The sequence below is a fragment of the Heteronotia binoei genome, chromosome 4, assembly GCF_032191835.1.
Source record: "Heteronotia binoei isolate CCM8104 ecotype False Entrance Well chromosome 4, APGP_CSIRO_Hbin_v1, whole genome shotgun sequence".
Lineage (NCBI taxonomy): Eukaryota > Metazoa > Chordata > Lepidosauria > Squamata > Gekkonidae > Heteronotia > Heteronotia binoei.
Window position 1 is genome coordinate 117,288,905 of NC_083226.1, and position 27,196 is coordinate 117,316,100.

Genomic DNA, 27,196 nt, shown 5'->3' on the forward strand with positions numbered 1-27,196 from the left:
CACACACACACTCTTACTTCCTCTGAAACAAAAGCAAAACAAATGGAGAGACTGTGCTGCTGACCCTTCCCCATGAAGTACTTCCTGCTCAACTTTGAAGCCTGTAAAACCAGGGGATCCCCCGCTGGGACCTGGGGATTGGAAAGCCTATCCCCACCCCTTTTCATGAGGCACAGGGGGCTGTGGAAAGGGGTTAAGCAGCAAAGATCCATTCTGAAAACTCAGTTCCATCTGTGGTTCCTTGAATCCAGAGTCTGTAATTTTAAGTAGCAAAGAAGTTAAAATAAATTTATTATATCCTTACAGCAAAGCATGTGCATGCTTTAAGGATGATGTTCAGTCTGTGCTGATGATGTTCACAATGCAACACTATGAAAGCTGACTCTTTTCACAAAGTTTCAAGCTAAAGTTGCAGATTTAGCAGGTTTTTTAACATACACCCTATTTGTCCATTGGGACTCAAGACAGCTAACAATAATATACCTTAAACACAGAGAAATGAAATAATTTTGACAAAATTGAACTAGAAATTAAATGATGAAAAGAACTACAGTACCCAAAATGTTGTAACACCCATCAAGACTTTGCAGTGTCTCTAGTCAGTGTTCAGTTTCCAAATCTTGAAATCAATCCATAACACAGTCACAAAATGATGGCGAACAGGAAGTGATGGAGCCAAACAGGCCTTCTTAGGGAGGGTATTTGTAAGCCTACGCATCACTATTATATCATTAGTGTTTTGCGTTAAATACTAAGGTCTGCATGGTTAGTGTTGTAACTATATTATTTCTTTTGTATTACTTCTGTTCAGTATGCTAGTTGCTAAAACACTGCTTAGTGTGATGTAGCTAGCACACTTCACAAAAGTCTGGTTCAGTTTTTTAAAAAGGAAGAAATCTAGTCCTATTGCTTATAAGAGAGGAGTATCAAAATTAGATAGCTATAGGAGAACCAACGTGATATAGAAGGCAAGCATGTTAGTATCTGTAGTGTCTTCTGGGGGCAGGGACATCCATGAAGTTCTGAGATCACAAGCCCAGTAACTGTTTCCTTATGCAAGCTCCTTTATTTATCAATCTGGACCCTTAAAAGTGTGGTTTACTTCACCCATCCAAGGAGTGCACTGCATTACACAGGAGAAGAGCCACGATGCTACAACCTTCCTTCTACTTCTGCCTTCCTCTCCTGCCAGCTTTCTCCCATTCCCCCTTCCTTTTTATTGCCTTAGCTTCACATCTGGCCCTTAAGCTCCCCCCTCTTTTCCTCTGTTCCTTGCTTTGTCTCTCTGAGCCCAGAGAGCCATTGTTCTTTCACACAGGCTTGCTCACTGCCTCCACACCCTTTGAGTCAGGTTACAAACAGAGACTGCTGCACCTTTCTGCCCTTGGTCCCACCTTGCTCTACCTAGGTGAGCCTTGCTGCTGAGCCCAAGGGTATTTCCTGACCTGCCAGGCAGTTTGTTTCTATGTAGCCTGCCACAGTATCATTTCCCAAAAATCCCTACATGTTGTTTTGAAATTTTTGAACAATTTAGTGATATATCTTTCACTAACCTTGGTGTGGTTTTTTTGTGATGAAAGGAAGTGATTTCCTACTATTCCCAGTACAATTTAGATGAAAGAATGAGAAGTCACATGGCCCTGGACTGGCTGATGAAGGAGCAAGAAACTCCAGGAATTATTTCCCAAGAGCTACAAGTGGCACTCAGAGAGCTGGAAGAAGCAAGGAAAGCTGGACAAGAGCTGCGATTTTACAAAGAAAAAAAAGAAATACTGGGTTTAGCGCTGAGTCAGCTCTACAGCGATCATGCCATCACATCTTCAAATGATGATCATATGAGTCTAGCCCTCAGTGGCTTTCGCTAGGCAGCCTATTGCCGCCAAATAGATTTGTAACTCTGAGCAGTAATGTGGTAATTCAGATCAATTCAACATAACCATTCGCCTTCAGCACAGGAGGGCTGGATCCTGCGGAGCCATTCTGCTAAAGGCAGCATTTTTCTCCGTCACAAGGAGACTTCTGCTGACACAGCGCTGTCTTCCACTAATGAAAGAGCCTCTTGCATTGGCAGAAGATTTCTCGTGCTGGAGGAAACCTGATTTGTACATTTGGTTGCAATTTACAAGTTAGGAACTCTCAAATTTCACCTTAGCGAGCTGCACAAGTTCCAGATGCACATGATTTCTTTGCATCTCATGCACAAGTTCAGATCAGTGCATCATTCATGCTTCCTGTTACTCTGAATGGGAAATGCCTGAAGTTGCCACTATGCAACATGGAATTCTCTTTGAATAGCAGAGATTTTAGGATATTTTTAAACAGCTATAGCTTTGATCTACAATTTCTTTAAGAACACCAACAGTTATATACTAGCTAAGGCATCATTCTTATATAATCAAAGTAAGGCTGACAATTGTGTATATTACACTGATTTATATACAATTCACCCTGTGAATAAGGAATGAGATACCTCTGCATAACACACCACTTTACATTTTTCTTCATTATTCAAATTAGTGATTAAAGAGGTAGCAATTGTCTCTCAAATTGTCAAGTGAAATCAATGAAAAATTGAAAGCAGAAAGCCAGTAATTGTTCTTGAGAAACAATCAAGATGGGCATTCTTGCCACTAGTACATAAACCCAGGAACTTTTTGAAAAATCTGTAGACAAGCATTGATCCTCAGTGCTCTGAAATTTTTACATACTAGATGAGTGAACTCTGGTCTTCTAACAAGCACCCATCTGTATAGTATTTGAAACGCAAAATGTGATGAAAGAGCAACTGATTACATCAATGGAAATTGCTTTAAATGTTGAGATCAAGTGCCATGCTGGATAATAGGCTGCTTTATTTCCAAGACATCATTATTCAGAATGGACTGTAGTTGCAAGATGCAATTCCACTGCTGAAGTGGAGGAATGCTGGGGAACCATATATAGGCTGCTTTGAGTTCTTCAGAGGAAGAATGGGATGTAAATGTAATAAAATAAATTTCCCTAGCAAGTTGTTTTCCCATTAATAATTGCTGGATAAGGTACCTAATGCCCAGGCCATCTGCAAAAGGAGAAGTGTCCTCTTTGGTCAACACTTCTGGCCCTACCTTCTAGTCTGTACCAGATGGCTGCCCAAAGGGTGTATAGGCCAAAGGCAACAGTATGGAATTCTGCAGGCAATATCTGACACAGGTAGCAACCACACTTTACCATCCTGTTCTTTCCCTACTGTGGCACAACATGGAGAGACAGTAACTTGCTTACTTTTTAATAAAAGGGAGTATTATCAATCAACTCCCCATCCAAATAAAGTCAAATTATCTACAGTCATGTTGGAGTTTGTGGTAAATTCTAAGCTTATCCAAAGTACCTGGACATTAAAAGGCTCTCTATTCAAACATCCTGGAATAGAGGTGTTCAGGTCTTCTAACTTAGCAGAAACCTTTTGGCTTTGAGCTGTCTGACAGGAACTCTGACATACGTGCCACAGCTACTACTCTATTACCAGGTACTCTCAGGAATGATCTGGGGTGCAGTCTGCAGGCCAGGCCTGTGTGGCCTTATGTTGCCCAGTGTGCAGAAATAGACATCACTGATCTCTTCACTGTACAACTCCTGACGAGTGTCTGAGGAAGCTGCAGCCATCCATCGTTGGATGTTGAGCTATTAGACAAGACAATCCAGTTGCAACAATAGTGCAATATCCAGCAGTGTGTTGACTCAGCCGTGGTTTGAAAACCACAGTTGGTGAGTCCACCCAAAATGCTAACTCTTTTTGTGTGTGATTTCATCTAGCTGCTGGTTACAATACTACTATATGAAAAAGCATATTCATAAATTTCAAATATATTTCAGAAGCAAAAATAAAATCAACTTAAAATCTTCCAACAACATTTCTATAGTAAAGGGATTTTCATTTATGTCTACATAAGATGAAGACATTTTTAGATCTGGACATTCAGAAGCCACTTTCAGAATTTCTGTGGATAATTTCCTGAGTTTTAACTTTTAACCAAATTAGCTGATGCTGTTAAAAGTTTCTTTCTGGGTTGGAATCTAATGGCTTTGTCCTTACTACTATTGTTTTCCAGTGACATGACTCTCTCAGATGTGACTTCAGTGCAGACACTAGAATAATTATTGCAACAAAATGTACAGGATATTATACACCAAGGTCAGTGTGTGAAAAGCCTTAAAAGTTACAATAAAGTACTCGGCACCATGTAAATTGATTGAAGCACAAGGCCTTTAATTCAGTGTTTATCTACAAGTGTGATTTATTTACTATAGTCAATGACTTCTTTTCCTTACATAAAAACACAATCTGGTCTGTAGTTAAATGCACACTTTGTTACTGAATAAGGTACAAAAAGCAGCTCTCAATATTTAGGTAATGATTTTGTAAAATAAATTCAGACTTTCTCAGAAAAAATGTGTATTGTGAAGATTCAATTTACTGTATACAAACATAAAATCCTGTTTTAGTAGTTCAGTTCTCTCTATGGTGCATTCTTTTTTTAAAAAAATATCCTTACATCACTGTAAACTTAAACATTTTGCAGCATGTCAATAGAGAAGCAAAGAAACAGAAGCATGTAGTATAATGCCTGAAAACTTGAAATGTTGTAACTGTTGCTCTAGTTCTTAAAACCTTGGCTACTCGGCATAATACAACTGCAAGTATTTTGTTGGTTTCTTCCTTCAAATTAATTTTTAAAAACCCAGAAAATTTCACTCATTAATTAACACTAATATTTGATCAACACTGAAAATTGATATCAATTATTTGTTGAATATTTCAGTAAGAGGCAATCTATACATTAGACTGCAGCTGTAATCTCCAGTAGCTCTTTATCCCTTGCAATGCACAGATAGAAGGAAGAAAAGAAGATAAAAATACCTTTTTGTTTGCTAGTTGCTTTCCTCTGTTTCCCCAATCAATATTCCAGCTCCATGTTTAGCTTGCAAACATAGGTCTGGAACACCAGAAAGTAAAAGCAGCTCTACTGGAGGAAGTTCGAACAAAAAATAGATTGGCAAAAGAAGAGTTAAAGATTCAATTTTCCTTTGCTACTTCTCACAGGTGATTTGCAATGGGTAAGGAGCCATCACAGCCGCATGGCATTACATGTGGATGGAGTGTAACATATATTTTGCATCTCATTCACTTTAACATAGTTTTCCCACTGCAGTACTCCAGATGTTAGGATACAGTCTCTTATAGGAAGTGTGCAGATTCACCAATTATTTGTAAAAAGCCAAGGCTCCTTTGCTTGGATACCACTGAAGAGTGGATTAAGGAGACTTTGCCTTGCCACATGAGCTACTTCATCCCAGGCATTGCTATTTGCACACACATTAAATGTTGGGTTAACAGGATCCAGAACGATTGGCCTGAGAAAGGAAAGAAAAAGGTTATCTGTACAAACATCAACAACACATATTGAAATGCATGGCATGGACTTGCCCCATGCTGCCATTTGTAGATTGGGGAGGGTGAGGTGGGGAAGGTCTACAACAGCCTCACCCTGTCACGAGGTTTGGAAGGGGTGGGATCTGCCATAGAGTTGGCTGGCCAGCTTCATCAGCCGGGGGCTAGCCTCAGGGAGCAGAGTGGAGTAGTCCCCTCAGCTATTTAATCCCACACACACTGAGGCCAAATCACCCCAGTTCATCCATTTAGGTTTTGTTCACCTCTTCATTATTCCCTCCAAGAGAAAGCCATGTTCATGCAGATTGGCTCCAGCCTGCACAGCCATGCTAGAAAGCTAATTTAAAGGGCTGTCCTAGCTGAACTGACAGCGAGGTCACCAACAGGTTCAATCAATCAGCAGTAGGTCCTCTTTGGTGGACAGCAACTGTACAGCGGGGGCATCAACAGCAGTGGGGCCCAATGGTATTTGAGGGCAGTGACAGGAGCACTAGGTACTGTGGGCTGATGCTACAGGGGCATTTGCAGGTTTCTGTTGGTGGGGGCCCCATACCTGATCATGCTTATCCTGAATGGTAGCCTTGATTCAACCCCAGGAGTAGCTGACCATTGCAGGTGAGGTTAGCTACACCGGAATCTCCAGACTGACACCTCTCTTTTGCAGGTTTTTCTCAGCATGATCTGCCATGTGTTGGTCTCAAGCCCATAGGTCCATGAGGTGTTGATAAGGTTTTGAAGTGCACATGCTGGATCTTGGTCATTTTTTATTATTTGACTTTATAGGTTTGTTCAGTGCTTAGGTTTAACTCATTATTATAGATATAGCATGGGTGGTCCAACTTACTTAATGTAAGAGCCACATAGAATAAATGTCAGATGTTTGAGAGCCACAAGACATGAACAATTATTTACAACATGTTTTTGTTAAAACTCTTATTACTTTCTTTGCACAGAAAGATAAAATACTTGAGAGTAAGCCTGCATTAGATTCCTCCTCAACCTCTGGGAACCACACACTATGTGTGAAAGAGCTCCATTTGGCTCCCAAGCTGAAGTTTGGCCACCCCTGTGGTATCACATCACTGGAGAAGAGAAGCAGGACAAAAGCATATTTTATGAGTGAAAAGTTCAACATGACAGAAGTTATTTAAAAATAAGGAGTCACAACCGGACCAAGCAGTGTCACAGTGGATATACACAGCCCACAGAAGTGACAATGTTGCAGTGACCAGAAAGGGTGAATGGATTCATATTCCTACTGCTGAGTCAATAGTGGTGGTGGAAATTGCAAGTGGTAGCCAATTTATGGCAACCCTGTAGGGTTTTCAAGGCAAGAAACATTCAGAGATGGTTTACCATTGCCTGCCTCTATGTAGCAACTTTGGACTTCCTCAGTGGTCTCCCATCCAAACACTAACCAGCTTCCAAGATCTGAGAAGATTGGGCTACCCTGGGCCATCCAAGCTGATATGGCTAAGCCAATAGAGACACACACAAACTGAATGGGTTAGTGATATAAAAGAACTTAACTCTCCCCTAGCAACTTCCTGCTCCTGATTATGCAATATTCTGAGAAGCATGGTGCTACACAGTATTAGTAAAATACAATTGCCAGACAACAGAATCCATCTGCTAAATCTCATTTCTGGTTCCCAGAATACATGTAATATGTAGAGAATGGGACAAACAATGGAATATATGCTGCACAGTTTATATATGCCATAAGGGGACCAAAAATAAATAATTAGAGTGCATCCACACCATGTCTCAGTCACAACAAACTACTACATACACAAAAGGTTAATTTAAGCCTTTGTAAAATGATCAATGACTGTACATTAATGAAGAATGTGTTCCGCATTAAGAAATAATACCACAGTCTTTGCAGCCATTAATGTGATCATCTTACTTCTGGATAGGAGGTTGCATTTTCATTTATCTTACATGGCAATTCTGACCAATTGCAAAGTTTCCCAGTTGGGAAGAGGGCAGTCCCAGTGGTTGCATGACTTGTGGTTGTACAGTAACTGGCTGCCAAGTATGACTGAAGTAAGCAGGAACCTGAGATTCTTGGCTGGTAAGGAGGACCAAAGAGTAATGTCAGGCCTGCATAATGCTTTTGTGGAGCACAATCTAATGCATGATAGCATTCTCTCATGCAATCCAAAGACTGTGTAGCTGTCTGAGATGTCAGAACTCTTGTAAAACTATTATCGCAGTGATTTTCCATTGGACAGTTAAATTAGTTCAAGGCAAAAGAACTAATACTCCCAAATACATTCTGACAAAGAACGCTAAACATTAATTCCCAAAAAGCACATACAAGTGCATACAAAAACTCTCACCCAATAGGGCTTTCAAGCACACTGTTAACAAAGGCTCTGGGACAAACATGAGGCAGTTTCCAATATTCATCTAGTATCTTACTCTGATTATGAATATGAATCTTGTCCAAGCCTTCATACATGTGAATATTGTCTAGATTCTTTTGGAAGCCTGTTGTGCTTTGAATAATCTTAGGCACAGCCATTTGGCAATTTACAGTGTTTCTCATAAGCAATGACTTTTCCTGATAACAGAAGCTCATATATTCAAGTACAGCTGCCCAAAACATTTGTAAAGTTTAAATAAAATACTAGCTCTACGTACAATTGGATCATGTACCTGGTTTGCTTTGAAATCACCTTCTGGAAAACTCTAAATGCAGGCTTATAGTATTTGTGCCATACGATGCAGATTTCTTGGTATCGAATTAAAAGTTTCAGAACAGCTCTCAGCCCTTGAACAAAGCTGAAAACAACTGGTTTCCCAGCTAACTCCCACACATAGATAGTGAGAAGCTCCATAGCATAGGAAGAGGGAAGCCTGCGGAACCTAAACATGCAGAGAGGCCAGATTAAGCTTCAAAAAAGGAGCTGCCAAAGGAACTGTTATAAAGTTGTGCATCAAACAATATAGAGCTTCAGTAAAGTTCCATTTTTGCTTGCCTTTTGATTTGCTATCCATTCCTTTCCTGGAAGAGTTCCCAGTGAAAAAGTTACACACAAGACTCTTAATGGGGCCTTTTACCCACCCATAAATTATAAAGAATGGTAGCATATACTAAGTGATTAAAATGCAAATGGTCAGTTATATATACTGATGGATATTGTACTATGCTTAGATAAATTATTCTTCCCCCCCACCCCCATTTACTCACACAGATGCCTTTGGTTTATGAAAACAATTACAAGTTTATTGTTACTTTTGAAGAAATGTAAAAGGTTATTTTAGTTATCAGATATTATAATGTGTCCCCAATATTTATGGCTAAATTAGATTGCAATTTCTTTCAGAGTATCACAATATACACTTAAGAGATAAACACCCAAGGGACAGGTCATTTTGCCCTGGTGACAAGGAGATTGCTTTTAAGCCTCAATAAGATCTCTTATTTTTACTGTTGCCTTCAACCCAAGAGATAAATACCAGCAACATGGACTTTATCACTTCAGTCCCTAGTTCCCCAGTCCAATTCACCTTAGGACTCAACCCTGAAGACCAGGTTAGCTTACTTCTGCATCCTATCCTGATCCGGTACCTAAAGCCTCATGTCCTATCTCCCTGAGAAAGCCTTCTTTGCTTAAATGAGGATACCTAAACCTATCCTTTCCCTGTTAAGCCCTGTCTCTATATTGGTTCACTCACCATGTCCTGTCCAAAGCACAAACAGCCTTTCTCTGTCTCTAAAACTCCTCTCTCCCTCCTTTCTGTAAGGTTTCACAGTTCGAGACCACTGGGAATTAGCAAACTGCCCCTGTAGACAGGAATTCAATGTGATACCTGGAGGGCAGAACTAAAGGCCATCCATCACAGGTAGGCAGGAATTTGTTTGTTTAATTCAATTTTTAGACTGCCCTTCTCTGCAAGCAAGGGTTGGGGTGGCTTACAGGAAGAACATATACAAATACAATAAATAGATACAATAATTAAAACCTGTACTAAAATTAGGGCTGCCAAGCCCCCGGGCCAGGCAGGGGTTCCCCCACCTTGGAGGTTCTCAACCCGTTGGCCCACATTGGGCCAGTGGGGGGAACCTCCCCCAACATCGCCAGCACATTGACGTCACCCAGAAGTGACATCACTGCACTGGTGACGCTGCATGCTGGCCGCTCTAGGTAGTAGTAGTTCTTTATTCACGGTCATCCGACCAGCTTAATACAAACAAAAACAAAATCATAAAAACAAACCCATCACCTCTTACACAAAATTCCTGACTCCTACTATTACACTTATTGTTAAAACTCATAACCAAGATTAACATTCTCAATTTCCCTCCTTTCCAACTGAGCAGCATAACAGAAACGGGCAATCTTAGATGAAACATCAGAATGAGCGTCAGACAGGAGGAAGGCAATTTGCTCATCCTCCTGCCTGCCCGCCAAGGACCCAAGAATCGGAGAGATTAATCTTGCCCTCAAGTCATTGTAATTTGGGCAGTGCAAAACGATGTGGAGAGTTGTTTCAACCTCATTGCAATTGCAGGGGCACAATCTTTCCAGATATGGGTACCCAGCGTAACGTCCCAAAAGCACCGAAGAGAAAAGTGCATTGAGTCGTGCTTTTGAGAAAGCTATCCGATATTTTGGGATAGTGATGTTGAAAAGATACCTGGCTGGGGACAGTACTTCGGCTTGCTTCCCTAGGAAAATGTGTGCAGAAAGACTAGCTCTAGCAGATCTCAGTTCAAGCTCCACCAACCTCAGGCGCAGAAGTTCTTTCACATCCCTCAGTTCCATCATTACTAGGGACTCAGGGGAGAGATCACAGAGTCTAAAATGATCTAAACACCTTTTCTCCCAGGTTCCCACAAAAGAGTCGAAAAAAATCAGATGGGGAAGGCCACCTGGCTTTGAGAGAACCTTCAAGAAGTAACAAAGGGTGTTTAACCACATAGACGTCTCGATGCTTGGGACACCAGATTCCAACCTGATGGCAGTGTTTGGCACACAACTGGGAACAAACAGAAGCTTGCGCAGGAGTTTAGTTTGTACAATCTCCAACGGCTTGGTGGTTAAATAAGGGGCAATTTCAGCGCCATAGAGCAACTGGACCCTGGTCTTTGCAGTATGCAGGCAAGAATTTGGCCCCTTTGGAGGTATAAAAACGGTAGATGGCATCAGCTGTTCTTTGCGCAGATTGTGCAACATAGTTCTTATGTGCCAAACGCTTACCCTGATAATGAAAAATCACCCCCAGGTATTTAATAATTTTTACTTGCTCAATGGGTTTACCATTTAGAAACCAGCAATGAGCCTTGAAACGTTTGGCGAAAACTAAAACCTTGGTTTTATCTAGATTAATTTCCAACTTTTCCTGCAGACTGGTCTGAGTTAGGTGGCGAAGGGCCCTTCGCATTCCAATCTGCGTCCTGGATAGTATAAGCACGTCATCAGCATACGCCAGAACTGGAATATGCCGATCGGCGAGCTTGGGAGGATGTAAAGCCAAATCATTAAAGGAGGTTAGAAGTGAATTTATGTACAAATTGAAAAGCAAGGGGGCGAGCACACAACCCTGTCTGACACCCTTGTTCACTAAAATTGGTTGGGTTAAATGGCCTTGAGATGAGCATCTTATCCTGATGCCTGAGTTACTATAAAAGGCTAACCATTAGCAACAACAGCCGTCTGTCAATAGACGAAGCTGCAAGCTTTTCCCATAACCTGGATCTGGGTATCAGATCAAAGGCAGCCTTAAAGTCGACAAAGGCTGAAAATAGTCTGGAGCCCTTTGTGGCCAAATATTTATCAACCAGAAATTGCAGCACCAAAGTCTGATCAAGGTGGGATCTTCCAGGGCAGAAGGCAGCCTGAACATCGGCAATAATGCCTTGAGAATCTATCCAGGCCATAAGTTTGTCCCTCAGATGTAAGGCATACAGTTTGCTAATAGCACTTAGCAAACTAATTGGCCTATAGTTCGAGGGGAGATCATGACCCCCTCTTTTGTAAAGGACAATGGTTTACAGGACAATGGTTTTCCAAGATGCTCTAGCAATTTGGGAGGGGAAACTCTATGGTACAATGTTACCTCCCAAATTGCTAGAGTGTCCAGGAAAACCATAGAGTTTTCCCGGAAATGCCTAGAGAGGCTGGCATTGCTGGCGTGATGACATCACTTCCAGGTGATGTCATTGCACTGGCTATGTCGGGGGAGGTTCCCCCTGCCAGCCCCCCTGCCTGAGGCCGCAGGGGACTTGGCAACCCTAACTAAAATATGTAAAAATATCAAACAAGAACAGACTATTCAATATGGCAAAAAAATGCATTCAAGTTTGCAAGCTCCTGGGGCGAAGGTATAAAGAGTGGAACGTATGAGAATGCCAGACTTCTTCCTGTACCATCTATTCAGTGCCATACTGTCCAAATGTACCTACTATTCACACTATATATTCAAGACAACCCATTTTCTCCAGCTATTTATGCCTTCTGGTTTCAGAATTTTTTTAAAATGAATGGTGCAAGAGAAGGAAAGACTTGGGAAAGAATCAAAACTCTATAGGTCATATTATTCTTCATTGTATCTTTGGAAAATGAGATGCCCTGGAGTTAAAGAAACTGAGTCAGTTTAGTTTAGCTTAGCTGATTTAGATCCAACCCTCCCCGCCGAAGCAGGCTAAGTTATATCTGTATACTAGCAACTTACTTATTTTCCTTTGTTGGTTGTGCAAATGAAGTTCTGAACCAATGCTTGACTAAGCGCATGAGGTTCTTTACCCTCTCAGTTGATGCCTTGACAAATGCAACTTGGTACTTTAGCAGAGCCATGGAGTACAGCTGGATTTTATCATTGTCATTGCAGAGATAGACCTTGTGGTAAAAACTCTCTTTAAAACCTGTTAACACCAAGCAAGAGATAAGACTAATGACACCACTTTAACCTTTGTTATCTTCATATCTTAACTAAAACCAAACCCTGAGCTTGTGAGCTCCTGGAAATATTGTGTGAATGAAAATAAACTCAGCACTTCACAAGTGTCATGAGGGGGAACCCCAACCCAGTCTCTTCTTACCTGTTGATAATGCAGGCCCAAGGGTGTCATAACAAGGCATGATGTCAAAGGAATGGCCATGGCCAGCTTTGTAACATTTAAAATAAAGCCTCAAGGAAAATGGGGTCCTTTCCCCAAAGATTAGCCTAAAAGAAGTGGAAGATAACATCTGTAATAGCTCGTCCCCCTTTGCCCTTTTATACCAAGAGTTTTACAGTAGGGAAATCTTTAAAAAACAAAGCCAAGTAGTGTTTTACACCCTATAATCTAACTGTTTTTATGTAGTTGGGACAGCTCTGTTTTCTGATTCCTAACACTGGAAAATTGCTGTCACAGTTTTGCCCCTTATTTTGCTTTTTGGAGATGTTTGTTTTTGGAAAAAAACACTTTAACAGAAATTACTGGAGTTGTCATTCATTATGATTCAGCTGTCTTTCCTGGTCTTTAAAACTTAACTATGGGGAGCGGGGGCATCTGCACACTCACATACAGCATTGTCTGAACACACCGTGCACAAACAGCTTCCCATTACATCAGCTGCTGCTTCTGCAGTATATTTTTGAACTGCTGATTTTCTGTTGCAGGAACATTATGTTTTTCTAGTAGAACCCCAAGAACAAATACTCTTTTGATTTTTAAGCTGGTAAGAGGCAGGCATCTGCAGAGTAAACCACAGGATATACCAAAGGAAAAGAAAACCCTTCAGCAGTGGCTTATAGAGAGAGGCAGGTACCTGCACTATGAAAACAGATGTTACAAGCATGTCTCAACTTTTGTTTGAAATGTTGGTGGGTATAACACAATAGAAGCTCTATTAAAACCTGTTGTTCCATGATGATGTTAGCAAATTTCTCACTAAGTCTTCTAGTACTGCTGGTGTTTTTCTTTTGCAGTCTTCCAGACTTTTAAAGGCATCACTAAAAAGAACTACATCGATATCAGACCAGTCTTGTGAATCAGTGCCTTTTATATATGAACCACCCTATTGCACAGAATATCATCAGAAAGATGGTTAGTATCCAATCCTAAGCAATTCAGCCCCAAGTTTCCCACTACAAGGCAGAAGCTTCTACAGTATATGTCAGTCACTCACAAATCAATTCTGAGGGCTGCAAACTGAGAGTAGGTACACCACAGTATGTGCTTACATAGCAAATTACTGTACAGGATTCAAAGAACATGAGACAGGTTTCATGCTCGAGTCATTGAAGCAAGATCCTCATAGCAGAACACTCAGTTCACCTGCATTATTTTTCATTACACAGAAATGGTGCTTTCCATGATCTCAGTGATCACATTTGAAGTAGCTGCATTCTGATTAAACTATATCAGTTCCTGCCGCATCTAGAGAAGATGAGGGAGACCTCAGATTTCACTTGTGAAAATATCGTTACTGACCCAGACTCTTCTGCACATCCAGTGCATTTGACTTTAAAAATCCTATACATTTAAAACATCCATGTACCACATTTTTGACCCCAATTAAGTTATTTGTTCCTAGAAAGATTTGGCAGACTCTTACACCTTTTTATGAAAAAAAATTATGCTTTACTGGATACTTATGACATTTATATGACCAACCAATTTAAGGTAACCTATTGTTACAGACTATGCTTTAAAAGCTCATAAGCACTGCTTAAACAAGTAACAGACTGTGAAGGGTTAATATTTCACAGAGCCAGAGAGCTTTTGAGTGACAGGTTATTCAAACAAATTTCATTGGATAGTATCAGTTGAGAAGAAAGAGTTGGGAACTGACTGCTGAAGAGAACTGAGTTTAGCACTGACTGAGGACTGGGAAGGTGGCAAGGAGGGGGGGGGGATCACTGAAGACCCCACATTTAGGCAAGAAAAAGGGACAGAGGTTCTAGTTTAGAGAAGCAATTCCCTACCCAGTTTAGAGTGAGATAGCTCAAAGAGAAGAGTGATCCCTGGTTTGTTTAGAGAAGAATTTTGGGGTATTTGGTAGTGTATCCCTGCCATATGAAACTTGAAAAATCAGTTCAACTTGTGAACATACACTGAAGTGTCTAGCAGATACTGAAATCAGAGCCTTTCATCTCAAAGACTGTAAGTGAAAAAAGCTTAAAACTCTTACTTGCTGGAAACCTATTATCTGAAGTTTGTGAAATTACTCAGTTACCTCACATTATTGATTCACCTCAGACATGTTACCCTTAATTTCACTTGACCTTTCCCCCTCTAGATTGAATTAAATATTTTGTTTATTTTTCTACTTTTAAAGCGTCTTGTGTGCCATTTTAGAAATATAAGTTTAAAGAAGTAATCTTGTCTCTTCCCTCGAGTCTCTGGGCAGAGCCAGCATCAAAATATAATAACATGACAGGGTGGGACAGCCATAAACCTTCAAATAAGAAGAAAATAAAGGGACTGCTCAGTCAGAAATGGAAAGAGGCAGGACCTTTTTTTGCAGCAGAAACTCCTTTGCATATTAGGCTACACTCTCCTAATGTAGCTAATCCTCCAAGAGCTTACAGAGCTCTTCTTACAGGGCGTATTGTAAACTCTTGGAGGACTGGCTACATCTCTTCCAGGATGCATGAAGCAAAAAAAAAAAAAGGTGGCAGAATATTCTCCAGCCATTGTTACAAATCCGAATAGCCTTAGTTATATCAATCAGTCAGGCTGTGTGGGTGCTCCACAAAAAGCAGCCTGGTGTCACAGGCCTTTAAAAATACGCAATGGCAGGGACACAGAGAAGGAGGCAGGAAAGGTGCTGTATTACTCATTAATAATGTTGCCATGAATAGTATCCAAAAGGTTTAAAGGTCATACTCATGAAGCTACATTCCTCACATCAATCATGACAGCCATAAAACCACTCTGGCCATGATCAGTCTACCATTAGGTAGGCTGAGATGGTGGCCTACACTGGGTGGCAGATTCAAGACTAATAGTTTGTCAATTTAGATTTGGACTTTAAAAAAACAATCAAGGCATTCAGGCACCAAAATGCATTGAGGAAAGATCTGTATTTTTTTCCATGGTACAAAATATTGTACTTTGCATGCTTAGAAAACAAGATATTCCTACAACAAAAACACAACTTTAGGGACAAGCATGTGGATTGTGTCTAACAGATTCCCAGTTATTTTACATGCAAAATGATGAGGAAAAACAGAACTGGAACACCAACAAATGCCCAGTTATCTTACAAAAAATGATGGGGGGAAACAGAAATGGAACACCATGGATTGGATCTAGCCAGCTTTTTCACTCAGTCTTACCTAATGCCCTTTGTTACCAAAGCCTCTATTTAGGATTGCCAGCCTCCCAGGGGCTCAAAGATCTCCTGGAATTGCAACTAATCTCCAAATTACAGATATCATTCCCTTGATTGGTTTGGAGGGTGAACTCTGCTAAGGTCTCTCCTCTTCTCAAACCCCACCATCTCAAGGAGCCACCCTGGAATTTCTCAACCTGGAGGTGACAACCCTACACCCATCCCACATAGCTTTTGTACATGCATTTCCTATTGTTCCCCTGCATAGCCATTTTTTGTTGGGCAAAGATGAAAAAGCAGAAAAGTCTTTGGATCTAACTCTATCTCTACAATATTCCAGGCAGTTGTTCTTTATAGAGATCATGGTATTACAAGTTCCAAGTAGGAGATGCATCATCCCTACCTTGCTAATATGAGCTACTGGCAATGGAAATACTTCTTTGATCAAAACAATAATTCCTTCTACTTCTGATGCACAGGCTATCCTTAGAACTGGGATGGGTTGGAGCTTTGCCTCCAAAAACTTCTCTACTTCCAGTGATGTTTTATAATTTAAGATACCTTCAGGTTTAAATCCCATGGACATCTGAGCTGTATAGAAATAAATAAAGGCAAATTAGAGATTCTTCCCAAGAGGAACTATTGTTACACAAACTGGACTCAGAGGAGGGCAAATTAACTTTAAATGTGTTCCAGACAGGAATAATGTGAGACCTTGTAGTCTGCGTCTACCAGGGTAGATCTTGGTGGGGATACTCCAAAATAAAATTGTGAAGAAAGAGTGATTGAAAACATAAAAAATAACTTTACTGTATGCAAAATAAAATTAAAGAATCAAAATATAAAATACCTACACTAGCCATCTGAGAGCCTATTCCCTAAGCAATCACACACACACATGCACACATATACAGACCAGCAAGAGGATCCACTTATAAGAGGTAGAAGGGAAGAAGCTGGGAGGTTTTAGGGAAGGAACATATAACCTTAAATCCAGGACTTGAAGTCTGGAGAGGTTGTGGGGCAGATGCAGCAGAAGTCCAAGAAGCAGAATATCTGAAGAGGAAAAGGGGAGACAACTCCTGCAGAGTGTAGCAGGGGTTTTCAGAAGGCAGTCCCATATTGAACATGCTACAGTAATTGGATGTAATCAGAGCATAGATCTCCATGGCCAGATCATGCCTTCTGAGGAAAAACTGGTGGACCAGCTGGATAAAAGGTACTATGTGCCATGGAGGACACCTGTATCTCCAACCCTAGGCTGGGATTCAGTAGCAATCCCAAACTACAAACCTGCTCCTTCAGAGGGAGTCCAACCTCACTCTGGGCAGTGTGTGTGTGTGTGTATGTGTTTGGAAGTCATGTCAACCTCTGGTGACTGAACCCTACTGGGGGCCTGGGGATAGTCAAAGAGCTGGCTGAATAGAGTCTACCCCTGTCCTCTTGACTGGGTATTTCAAGGAAGTCTCCCATTCAAGTACTAACCACAGCCAATCCTGCTTAGCTTCCAAGATCTCCTGAGATCAGGCTAGCCTGGGCTGTCCAGGCTAGGGCACCACCCAGGGAGTTTCATGGCATCATAAGTATTTGTACCTGAGTCTTCCTGGTCATAGGGCCTCTAACCACTATACCACATGGGCTCCAAACAGAAATACTACCTCTCTTGCCAGCTGTGAAGTGATGCTCTTGTTTCTCATGGTGTTCCCTGGCATGGACTGTTCCAAATTGCTTGGAGCACATTCTACATGTTACTGACATCTCTGTGGCCACAAATTTTGCTTCCCTCTCAGTATTATAGCAACTCCTTTGATTGTCAGGAAATGTTTTTTCAGGGTAAATCTATTAAAAGACAAGTTGAAAAGAGTAGAACATGAACTGTACCCTGAAGAAACAAAAATGAGGATAAGCACAAAAGTTTTCAATTAAAAGTATTGTTAGATGGTAAGAGGGAACTGTAAGCAAATGACTGGTTTGTGATCATTATGCTGGAACTATTGTGTATGGGTGACATAAATGCAGGGCCCTGCATGCATGTGACATGTCATATGACATTGGTCAGTGTGCAGGTCAATAGTAGATAGTCCTGGGGAAAGCACTTCTCTGACTGCTAGTGCAGCTAGTGATCTATTATTTTAGTTCACTGGTGGATAGTGTTTTAAAATCTTACATGTGGGGCAACATGGTGATGTCAATCATTGCAGAGATGGACTGGAGCTATTTCAGGTTGTTGGATCTGTTATTCAAATGTGTGAAGGGCTTCAGATTGCTATCATCTCCCAAAGTCTTAAGTAATTGTCATCAATTGGTTTGGAAATAGCAAGATGTGAGACCAATGGCTGATTCCCCTCTCTATGCATGGTGGCTTCCCAGTAAAAGATTTCCCATTACAAAAGCTACACTGGCTGGCATGTACATTACATGTAAAAGCCAACTGTCCTAGGTTGTGGTTTTCGCATGAGGGCATCAGTATATATTTACTCACTTGTCTGTAGCATTCAACATGGAAAGCAGCATGGAAAGAGAAGGTAGCCCTGCCCTTTCCCTATTTTACCTGCCTTGATCCATTATTTTTCTCCCAGCCAAACTCCAATACAGAAATCAGATGTTTTTAACATTGAAAGAGACAGATGTGGGCATTCCACTACCTCTAAGAATGCAGAAACATCAGCTAAGCATCCGTATAAGTTCCCCCCATACTTTCCTTACCTCAGCCTCCCATGGCTGTTATCCCCCATGTGCAACTACAAAGAGTTGACATATTGCTATAGCGTTTGTAACGTACTCGAGGCGGAGACGAGAGTAGGGCAACATTGTTTATTAGGAGCACGTTGCAAGAGGGAGAACACGCGGGCCGGGCCCCGCTTATGTACATACCCGGTTCAGCCTCCTGTACAGGTCAGGCCAATCATGGCCTGTTAAACTTCCCGCCGTGGATGTAGTAGGCGGGGATTCCGCGCCCCGCGCTAGAGGTGCCTGGGATACCCAGCCGCCTCTGCGCGTGGGCGCGTATTTCAGCCAATACATTACAGCGTTATATTAATTACCAATTATAAAAAAGTCTAGTGAAGGTGGCAGCCAGATGAGGGCTGTGGCAAGGAAAATAGTGCTGATGGAACTTCCAGAAAGGTACACCTTCACATCAACAAAATGTGCAAAAATGCTTTGACAGCAATTGTTCTCCAAGGTCATACCAAATTGGGCTTGGGAAACTGCTACAAACAGAGGAAAACACAGAAAATGAATGGCTATGGGACAATGGCGTCTGGATACATTTAAAAAACCCAAACCTGGACCAGTTAAAACATGGACTAGAACAAAACCTCCATGTGGAAGCAGCTGGGTCCTTCAGGAATCACAGATTTTTAGGGCAAAATGTGATTACAGCATTGAGTTCTGGGCTGGAGGAATAGCTTCTAGTACACCACCTCTAATCGATGCTCTGTTGCCCTCAATATTCAATGCCTCCTAGAAGGCTGAGCATGCTCAGTCCTCATCAGGCTGTTCATAGTAGTGGGAGTTTCTTGTTCCTGTTAATTAACAGAGAGAGAGAGAGAGAGAGACTTGCCTGGGTTTGGCCCTGCTGATAGCAAATTACTGCAAATAGCAGACTAGATGGCTGTGTGCCTATTAGAAGGAATGACTGACTTTAGGACTACTACTGAAAAATGTCACTTTAAGATATACTTTTAATTTTAGGGAAAACCTAAGCCTAGTCTTGAGGACTACTTTGGCCTTAAATAAACACAATATTCCAATTTTATGTCCACTACAATATTTAAGTTTGAGAGTACTCGTGTGTCATATTTGGCAACAACCAAGGAATTATCAGTAGCCACCATACTGGAGCAACAAACAAGGTGTTTATTTTGGACTCACCTTTAGGAAATGGAATTAAACATCTGTGTACCTACTGAAACTGCAAGTTCTGATCCATGTACACATCTTTATTGTTTAAGATATGGTTTTAGCACACACATATTGTAATGTACTGAGTGACGAAACGTGTTGAACGCAACATATTTTATTGGCGAGTGCATCACAAGAGAGAGAAACGCGGGCTGGGCCCCGGTTATATACATACCCCGGAACAAACCTCCGTCTGGCCAGGTCCAATCCTAGCCAGTTAAACTTCCCAACACAGATCTTGATTGGCGGGGCGTATTAGTGAGCTACATCCGGGGACCAGTGGGCTTCCATCGGTCGCCTCTGTAGCGTTCGCTGTGTTGTAACCTCAAGACTGAAATGCAAGACATAACACTCCTCCCCCCTAGTTCAGGACACAAAGTCTTTCAAGTAGGCTGGTGCTCTGCGTTCCCTGGTTGACCTCCTCGGGGTTATTTGGGGAGTTGGAGCGGCCGCCGTGGCTGGCTCCTCATTTTGAGGTGACGCCAGAAGAGGACTGTCTGCCGCTTGTTGTTTTTCCGGAATCCCCTCTCTGGGGGGGTCGCTCCCACCGCTGTGGTGCTCTTCCGCCCATATAGTCGGTGTGGCCGGCATGGGCTGGGTGGCTTCCAGGGGTGTTGCTGTCAGTTCTCCCCCGCTCCCCTCTCCTCCGATTGCTGTCGGTTCCTCCGGCAGAGTGCAGCGGTGCAGCTGGTCGATATGCCTCCTTAGGATTTGGCCCCCCTCCGATGAGACCTCGTAGGAGCGGGACCCAGTCACCCGCAGCACCCAGGCGGCTAACCATTCCAGGCCACTTGCAAAGTTCTTAGCATATACTGGATCCCCTGGAAAGAACCCCCTAGTGGCTTCCCTGGTTTCGGGGGAACTGCGGAGGTCCGTGGCCCAGTCAGGATGCAACCTGTCTAGCCTCATGATCAACTTCCTCCCCATTAGTAACTCGGCATGGCTTAACCCAGTGACGGGGTTGGGGGTGATTCTGTTATCAAATAGAAAAGCTGCCAGGCAGTGGTCCCAATCTCCCTGTACTATGCGCCCCAGGGCCTCTTTAGTGGTGCACATCTTGCACTCTGCTTGGCCGTTGGTGGCCGGATGGAAGGGGGCGGATTGAATGTGCTGTATGAGGTATCTATTCAAGAACTCTCAGGAAGTGAAAGCAGTCCCATTGTCCGTGACGAGGGTATTGGGAATCCCATGCGTGCAAAAGACCCTATGCAAGGCTCTGACTGCCGCCACAGTGGAGGTTGAAGCTACGGGAATAACTTCCAACCACTTGGTGTATGCATCTACAAGAATAAAGAATATTTGGCCCTGGTATGGCCCCGCAAAGTCTAGGTGTAACCGGGACCACGGCCTCCTATTGGACTCCCAACGGTGGACAGGGGCACTGGGCAGATCAGGCCGGGACTCTTGGCAGGGTTGGCACCTTCGAACCCACTCTTCAATCTCCTCATCCATTCCTGGCCACCATATATAGCTACGTGCCAGGGCCTTCATCCACACTATTCCCGGATGTGTTTAGAGTAGGGCTTCTAGCACTTGTTTCCGCAGTGTGTGTGTGTGTGGGGGGGAACCACCACCCTGCTTCCCCAGAGAAGGCACCCTTTGTGCATGGACAGTTCTTCTCTGCGTGATGCAAATGCCCTGAATTCTGCGTCCTGTTCGCCCACGGGCCATCCCACCCAGTCTAAAACACGGTCGAGGATGCAGTCTCTACCTTTGGCCCTAGCTACCTCGGCAGCGTGGAGGGGCCTCTCCAGTAGAGTCTCTATCAGCATCACATGGTGGGTGGGGGCCGGGTCCATAGAGGGCAGCGGCAGGTGGCTGAGGGCGTCAGCGTGTCCCATAGCTTTGCCAGGGCGGTGGACCAGGGCATATGTGTATGAATTGAGGAACTGATTCCACCGCAGGACGCGCTGTGACAAAATTTGCGGCATCTGGCGGTCTGGGGTGAGGAGGCCCAGTAGCGGCTTATGGTCCGTGGCAATCGTGAAACGCCTACCGTACAGATAATCGTTGAATTTATGCATACCCGCCACTATCGCCAAGGCCTCTTTGTCTATCTGGGCATAATTGTGCTCGGTGGGGGTCCCCAGGACAGCGCCCACCACATATGGGGAAGCATCGCAAGCCAGAATCACTGGTAAGGATTCGTCAAAATGGTGGAGCACCTCATTGGAAACTAGTAGGTCCTTGACTGCCTGAAAAGCGGCGGCTTGCTTCTTTCCCCAGACCCACGGAGCATTTTTATCTAGGAGCCTATGAAGGGGTTCTGTGATGGCCACTTTGTGGAGCAAAAATTAATGATAGAAATTTAATAATCCCAAGAAACTTTATAGCTCCATCTTGCACGTGGGGGGCGGGGCGTGGACAATAGCCCTGGTCTTGTCGGCCATCGGGTGGATGCCCGCGGCATCTACTGCAAACCCCAATAACTCCACCTGACACCCCGAGGGAACACTTATCCTGCTTTACTTTCAGTCCCACTGCCTGAAAACAGTGGAGTACCTCACGCAGACGGCTGTTGAACTCCTCAGCGTCTGGGGCGGCGATCAAAACATCGCTGAAAAACGGTTGCACCTGGGGATCCCTTTGAGAAGAGAATCCATTATACTCTGAAAAATCCCCGGAGCCATACTAACCCCGAATTGCAACCACCGCACCCGAAAAGCTCCCCTGTGGGTCACAATGGTCTGGGCTTCTGGTGTCTCGGCGTCCACCGGGAGTTGCTGGTACACCTGGGCCAAGTCCAGTTTCCCAAAAAACCTTAGAGCCTGCTAGTGCTGCCAGTACGTGGCTGACCACCGGAACAGGGTATGGATTGTCCTGAAGTGCCTTTTTCATTGTGCACTTATAGTCTGCGCAGATGCACACATCTCCATTAGGCTTCACTGGAGTGACTATGGGTGTTTCCCATGCAGCATAGGAAACCGGTTCTAGCACTCCCTGGGCTGTGAGGCAGTCTAGCTCCGCTTCAATTTTTGGCTTAAGAGCGAATGGAACTTGCCTGGCCTTCAGCCTTATCGGTCTCATGTGGGGATTGAGGGGTAAGGTGATGGGAGGCCCTTTGTAGCACCCCAGGGACCCATCAAACACTTCTGGAAATTCCCAGCACACGTGCTCGAAATTTTGCGTTTGCAGCTGCTGCACCCCCACTATCTGAATACCAAGCGGTCGAAACCAGGCCAGCCCCAGTAATGTGGTGAGCTGGTGTTTGACCACGGGTATGTCCAGTTTGCCCTTAAAGTTCTTAAACTCTACCCTAACAGTGGCCCAACCCAAAATCTGCACAGGGTTTTTTTGGAAGTCCCGCAGTATGAAATCAGCCGGTCGCAGCCTGGGCCGGCCATGGGGGCAAAGTTTTCTTAGAGACTCCTCCGAAATTATGGAGATGGAGGATCCTGAGTCCAGCTCCATTAGGCATGGAGCGCCTTTGATTAGGACTGACACCCTGACCTTATCGGGGATGTTGAGGGGCAAGTTCAGTACCTGCAGGCTAGTTGATGCAGTCGAGTAGTCATCGGTCGAGTCGTGGTTGGTGGACTCGCGTCTGCGGGTGGCCTTGGTCCGGCAAGCCCGCGCTATGTGGCCCACTCTTCCACAGTTCCTGCAGTATAAGTTGCAATAGGGGCAGTCCCGTCGCTCGTGTGGATCCCCACAGCTGGCGCACTTGGTGTTGGCTGGTCTCTCGTGGCCGATTGGTCGCTCTCGGCCCCATTCCTGGTTGGCGATGGAGCTGGTGTGCCTCCTCCTCCTCTGGGTTGGCCGGCACCATCTCCTCTTGGTGGACGGCTTCTGCTCGCGGGTTGTGGAAAGCTTTGGTGGCTCTCTCGAACACGGTGGCTTCGTTGGAGGCAAGTTGAAGGGTGAGCTCCTCCTTTGCGAAGAGCTTTTGCTGCAGTCTTTCATCTCGGAGGCCCCAGACGAATCGATCCTTCAGGGCTTCATCCAGCTTATCAAAGCTGCAGTTCCCCGCAAGTTGGCGGAGGGCGGCCAGGTAGACTGTGGCCATCTCTCCCACCCCTTGATCCCTCTTGTGGAAGAGAAATCGGTGGGCGATGATGGAGGGTTGGGGCAAGAATTGCCCGGTCAGGAATCTGACTATCTCCTCGTACGTCTTCTCCATGATCTTCGCGGGGGCTGAGAGACCCTTGGCGATCTCGAATGTGGCCTCCCCGCAGACACTCAGGAGCACATCTCTCTTGCGGCTGTCATCCGTGATCATGTTCGTTCGTAAGTAGCAGTTGATCCACTCCGTGTAGGTCTCCCACCTATCGGGGTTGGCAGGGTCGAACTCTGAAAGGTGGCCCATCGTCACACTCGGGTTAGCCATGGTGGCGATGGTGGCGGGCACTTCGGTCTCCCTAGACTGTGTGCCTTCCTCGTCTTCGGCCAGGTCAGCGAATTTCCGCTTGGGGAGTTACCTGGCTAGGATCCCACCCTCATCGCCACTATAATGTACTAAGTGACAAGACGTGTTGAAGGCAACATACGTTATTGGCGAGTACATCACAAGAGAGAGAAACACAAGCCGGGCCCCAGTTATATACTTAGTCTTGGGGAAGTCGACGAAATCCTCCAACTGTACGCCCTACAACTTGCGACCTTGACCCATGCCCCTCCTGGCTAATTAAACCTTGCCAGAGGGAGCTTAGATATCCTATACGGGATATCATAAATAGATCCCTCTTGGAAGGGCAATTTCCAACATCTTTGAAAGAGGCCATGGTCCGCCCTCTCCTAAAAAAGAGTACAGCAGATCCGGCCGAATTGGCGAACTACCGACCGGTCTCGAACCTACCATTCTTAGGTAAGGTTATAGAGAGGGCAGTGGCATCACAGTTGCAGAGTTTTTTGGATGACACTTCCGCCTTAGACCCCCACCAGTCCGGCTTTCGTCCGGGTTATGGGACGGAGACAGTGCTGGTCGCCTTGGTGGATGACCTCCAGCGGCATCTGGATCGAGGCGGCGTGGCGGTGCTGATGCTGTTAGACCTGTCGGCCGCATTTGACATGGTCGATCATCAGCTACTGGCCCGCTGGCTCGCCGACACAGGGATTAGGGGGTTGGCCTTACAGTGGCTTTCCTCCTTCCTTGATGGACGGGGACAAAGGGTGGCTATTGGGGGAGAGCGGTCCCAGAGGCATCCACTAGTGTGTGGGGTGCCACAAGGGGCAGTTCTCTCCCCGATGCTGTTTAACATCTATATGCGCCCCCTTGCCCAGATCGCCCGGAGGTTTGGGCGCCATCAATATGCTGATGACACCCAGCTCTATCTACTAATGGATGGCCGGCCTGACTCCGTCCCAGAAAACCTGGACCTAGCACTGCAAGCCGTGGTAGGTTGGCTCAGACTGAGCGGGCTGAAGTTGAATCCAACGAAGACAGAGGTCCTTTGCTTGGGTCGCGGTGCTCTGGGAAGGGAAATCCCCTTGCCGGTCTTTGACGGTGTGCTGCTGAAAGCAGCCCATAACGTTAAGAGCTTGGGGGTTCTTCTGGAGCCTTCATTATCAATGGAGGCACAGATAGAGGCCGCTGCCAAGTCCGCATTCTTTCATCTTCGACGGGCGAAGCAGTTGGCCCCCTTCCTGGAGCGCCGTGACCTAGCAATGGTGATCCATGCTATGGTCACCTCGAGACTGGATTACTGCAACGCCCTCTACATGGGGCTGCCCTTGTGCCGAACTCGGCGGCTGCAGCTGGTGCAGAATGTGGCGGCTAGGCTGTTGCTGGGGCTAGGGTGACCATAATGTCTGAAGGCGAGCCAGGGACATGTTGGGGGGGGGGAGGTAGGGGTGCGCGCGCGCAAAGCGCGTGTGCCGCCGGAAACAGGAAGTGACGTCACTTCCGGTGACGTCATGCCACCACAGGAAACAGGAAGTGACATCACTTCCTGTGACATCATTTCCCCGCGTCACCTGCCGGAAATGGGAAGTGACATCACTTCCTGTGACATCATTTCCCCCAAATGGCATCATTTCCCCCAAATGCCACTGCCGGAAACAGGAAGTGACTTCACAGCACTTTCTGTGACATCCCCAAAAATCCCCCAAATATCACTGCCGGAAACAATTTTGTTCTGAAATCCTGTATATACTTCATCAGTATATGGGATAAGGCACTTTCTCAACTGTGCTGCATAATGCAGCCTATTTATTTTGTCCTGTTTGCTCTGTTGGCTCTATCTGCGCCACCTTCATCACTTTCGGGGTGTGGATCCCCCAGTGGGGTGGTCTCCCGACTCCCTCCGCCGGCTGTTTCTGATAGCCCTGTGCCCCCTCTTTCATTTGATATGTGTCCCGTGCGGGTGCCACCCTCCCGCCGGGAGATGCCGCAAAATGAGCCCCCTTGAGGCTTATGGCGGCAGGGCTCGGGGGAAGCGAGCTAGACTGCTGTTCTTTTGAGGGGTTATAGAGTGTTTCGAGCCCGTCCCTGTGGCATCGGTCCCATCGTTGTGGGGCCCAGGGGGCCGGCGCAGCGGCACGCCGAAGCAGCCTGTCACTAATAACACAGGTCGAGATGCAGGACAGGAACCCGGAAGTGCCCGACAGGCTGCTTCAGCGTGCCGCTGCGCCGGCCCCCTGGGCCCCACAACGATGGGACCGATGCCACAGGGACGGGCTCGAAACACTCTATAACCCCTCAAAAGAACAGCAGTCTAGCTCGCTTCCCCCGAGCCCTGCCGCCATAAGCCTCAAGGGGGCTCATTTTGCGGCATCTCCCGGCGGGAGGGTGGCACCCGCACGGGACACATATCAAATGAAAGAGGGGGCGCAGGGCTATCAGAAACAGCCGGCGGAGGGAGTCACGAGACCACCCCACTGGGGGATCCACACCCCGAAAGTGATGAAGGTGGCGCAGACAGAGCCAACAGAGCCAACAGGACAAAATAAATAGGCTGCATTATGCAGCACAGTTGAGAAAGTGCCTTATCCCATATACTGATGAAGTAAATACAGGATCTGAGAACAAAATTGCACCAGAAGACACAAACACAAAGCTCCCTTACACTGAATCAGTGCTTGGGTCCACCAAAGTCAGTATTATCTACTCCAGTCACAAACACAAAGCTCCCTTACACTGAATCAGTGCTTGGGTCCACCAAAGTCAGTATTGTCACATAAGAACATAAGAGAAGCCCTGTTGGATCAGGCCAGTGGCCCATCCAGTCCAACACTCTGCGTCACATAAGAACATAAGAGAAGCCCTGTTGCATCAGGCCAGTGGCCCCTCCAGTCCAACACTCTGTGTAACATAAGAATATAAGAGAAGCCCTGTTGCATCAGGCCAGTGGCCCCTCCAGTCCAACACTCTCTGCCACATAAAAATATAAGAGAAGCCCTGTTGCATCAGACCAATGGCCCCTCCAGTCCAACACTCTGTGCCACATAAAAATATAAGAGAAGCCCTGTTGCATCAGACCAATGGCTCATCCACTCCACCACTCTGGTCACATAAGAACATAAGAGAAGCCCTGTTAGATCAGGCCAGTGGCCCCTCCAGTCCAACACTCTGTGTCACATAAGAACATAAGAGAAGCCCTGTTAGATCAGGCCAGTGGCCCCTCCAGTCCAACACTCTGTGTCACAT

At 45.0% G+C, this 27,196-nt stretch overlaps 2 protein-coding genes across 3 annotated transcripts in view; one reads left to right on the forward strand and one right to left on the reverse strand.

Annotated features, from left to right (window-relative positions):
• The window catches only part of LIX1 (limb and CNS expressed 1), a 58,724-nt gene extending 56,809 nt beyond the window's left edge, over positions 1 to 1,915 (forward strand). Inside the window, exon 5 of one of the 2 annotated variants that reach the window (XM_060235650.1) lies at positions 1,581 to 1,913. In XM_060235650.1, the coding sequence (XP_060091633.1) occupies positions 1,581 to 1,865 (285 nt within the window). In that variant the 3' untranslated portion in view covers positions 1,866 to 1,913. Of the gene's footprint in view, positions 1 to 1,580 lie in introns of both variants that reach the window. The other variant, XM_060235651.1, reaches the window with a different exon arrangement.
• A 3,163-nt stretch (positions 1,916 to 5,078) lies between these two features.
• On the reverse strand, positions 5,079 to 12,324 carry LOC132569516 (2'-5'-oligoadenylate synthase 1-like). Its single transcript, XM_060235664.1, has 3 exons — positions 12,116 to 12,324; positions 8,093 to 8,302; positions 5,079 to 5,391 (listed from the first exon to the last, which is right to left on the reverse strand). The coding sequence occupies exons 1-3, from the start codon at positions 12,235 to 12,237 to the stop codon at positions 5,235 to 5,237; spliced, it is 489 nt and encodes a 162-aa protein (XP_060091647.1). The 5' UTR covers positions 12,238 to 12,324; the 3' UTR covers positions 5,079 to 5,234.
• Between the last annotated feature and the right edge of the window lie 14,872 nt (positions 12,325 to 27,196).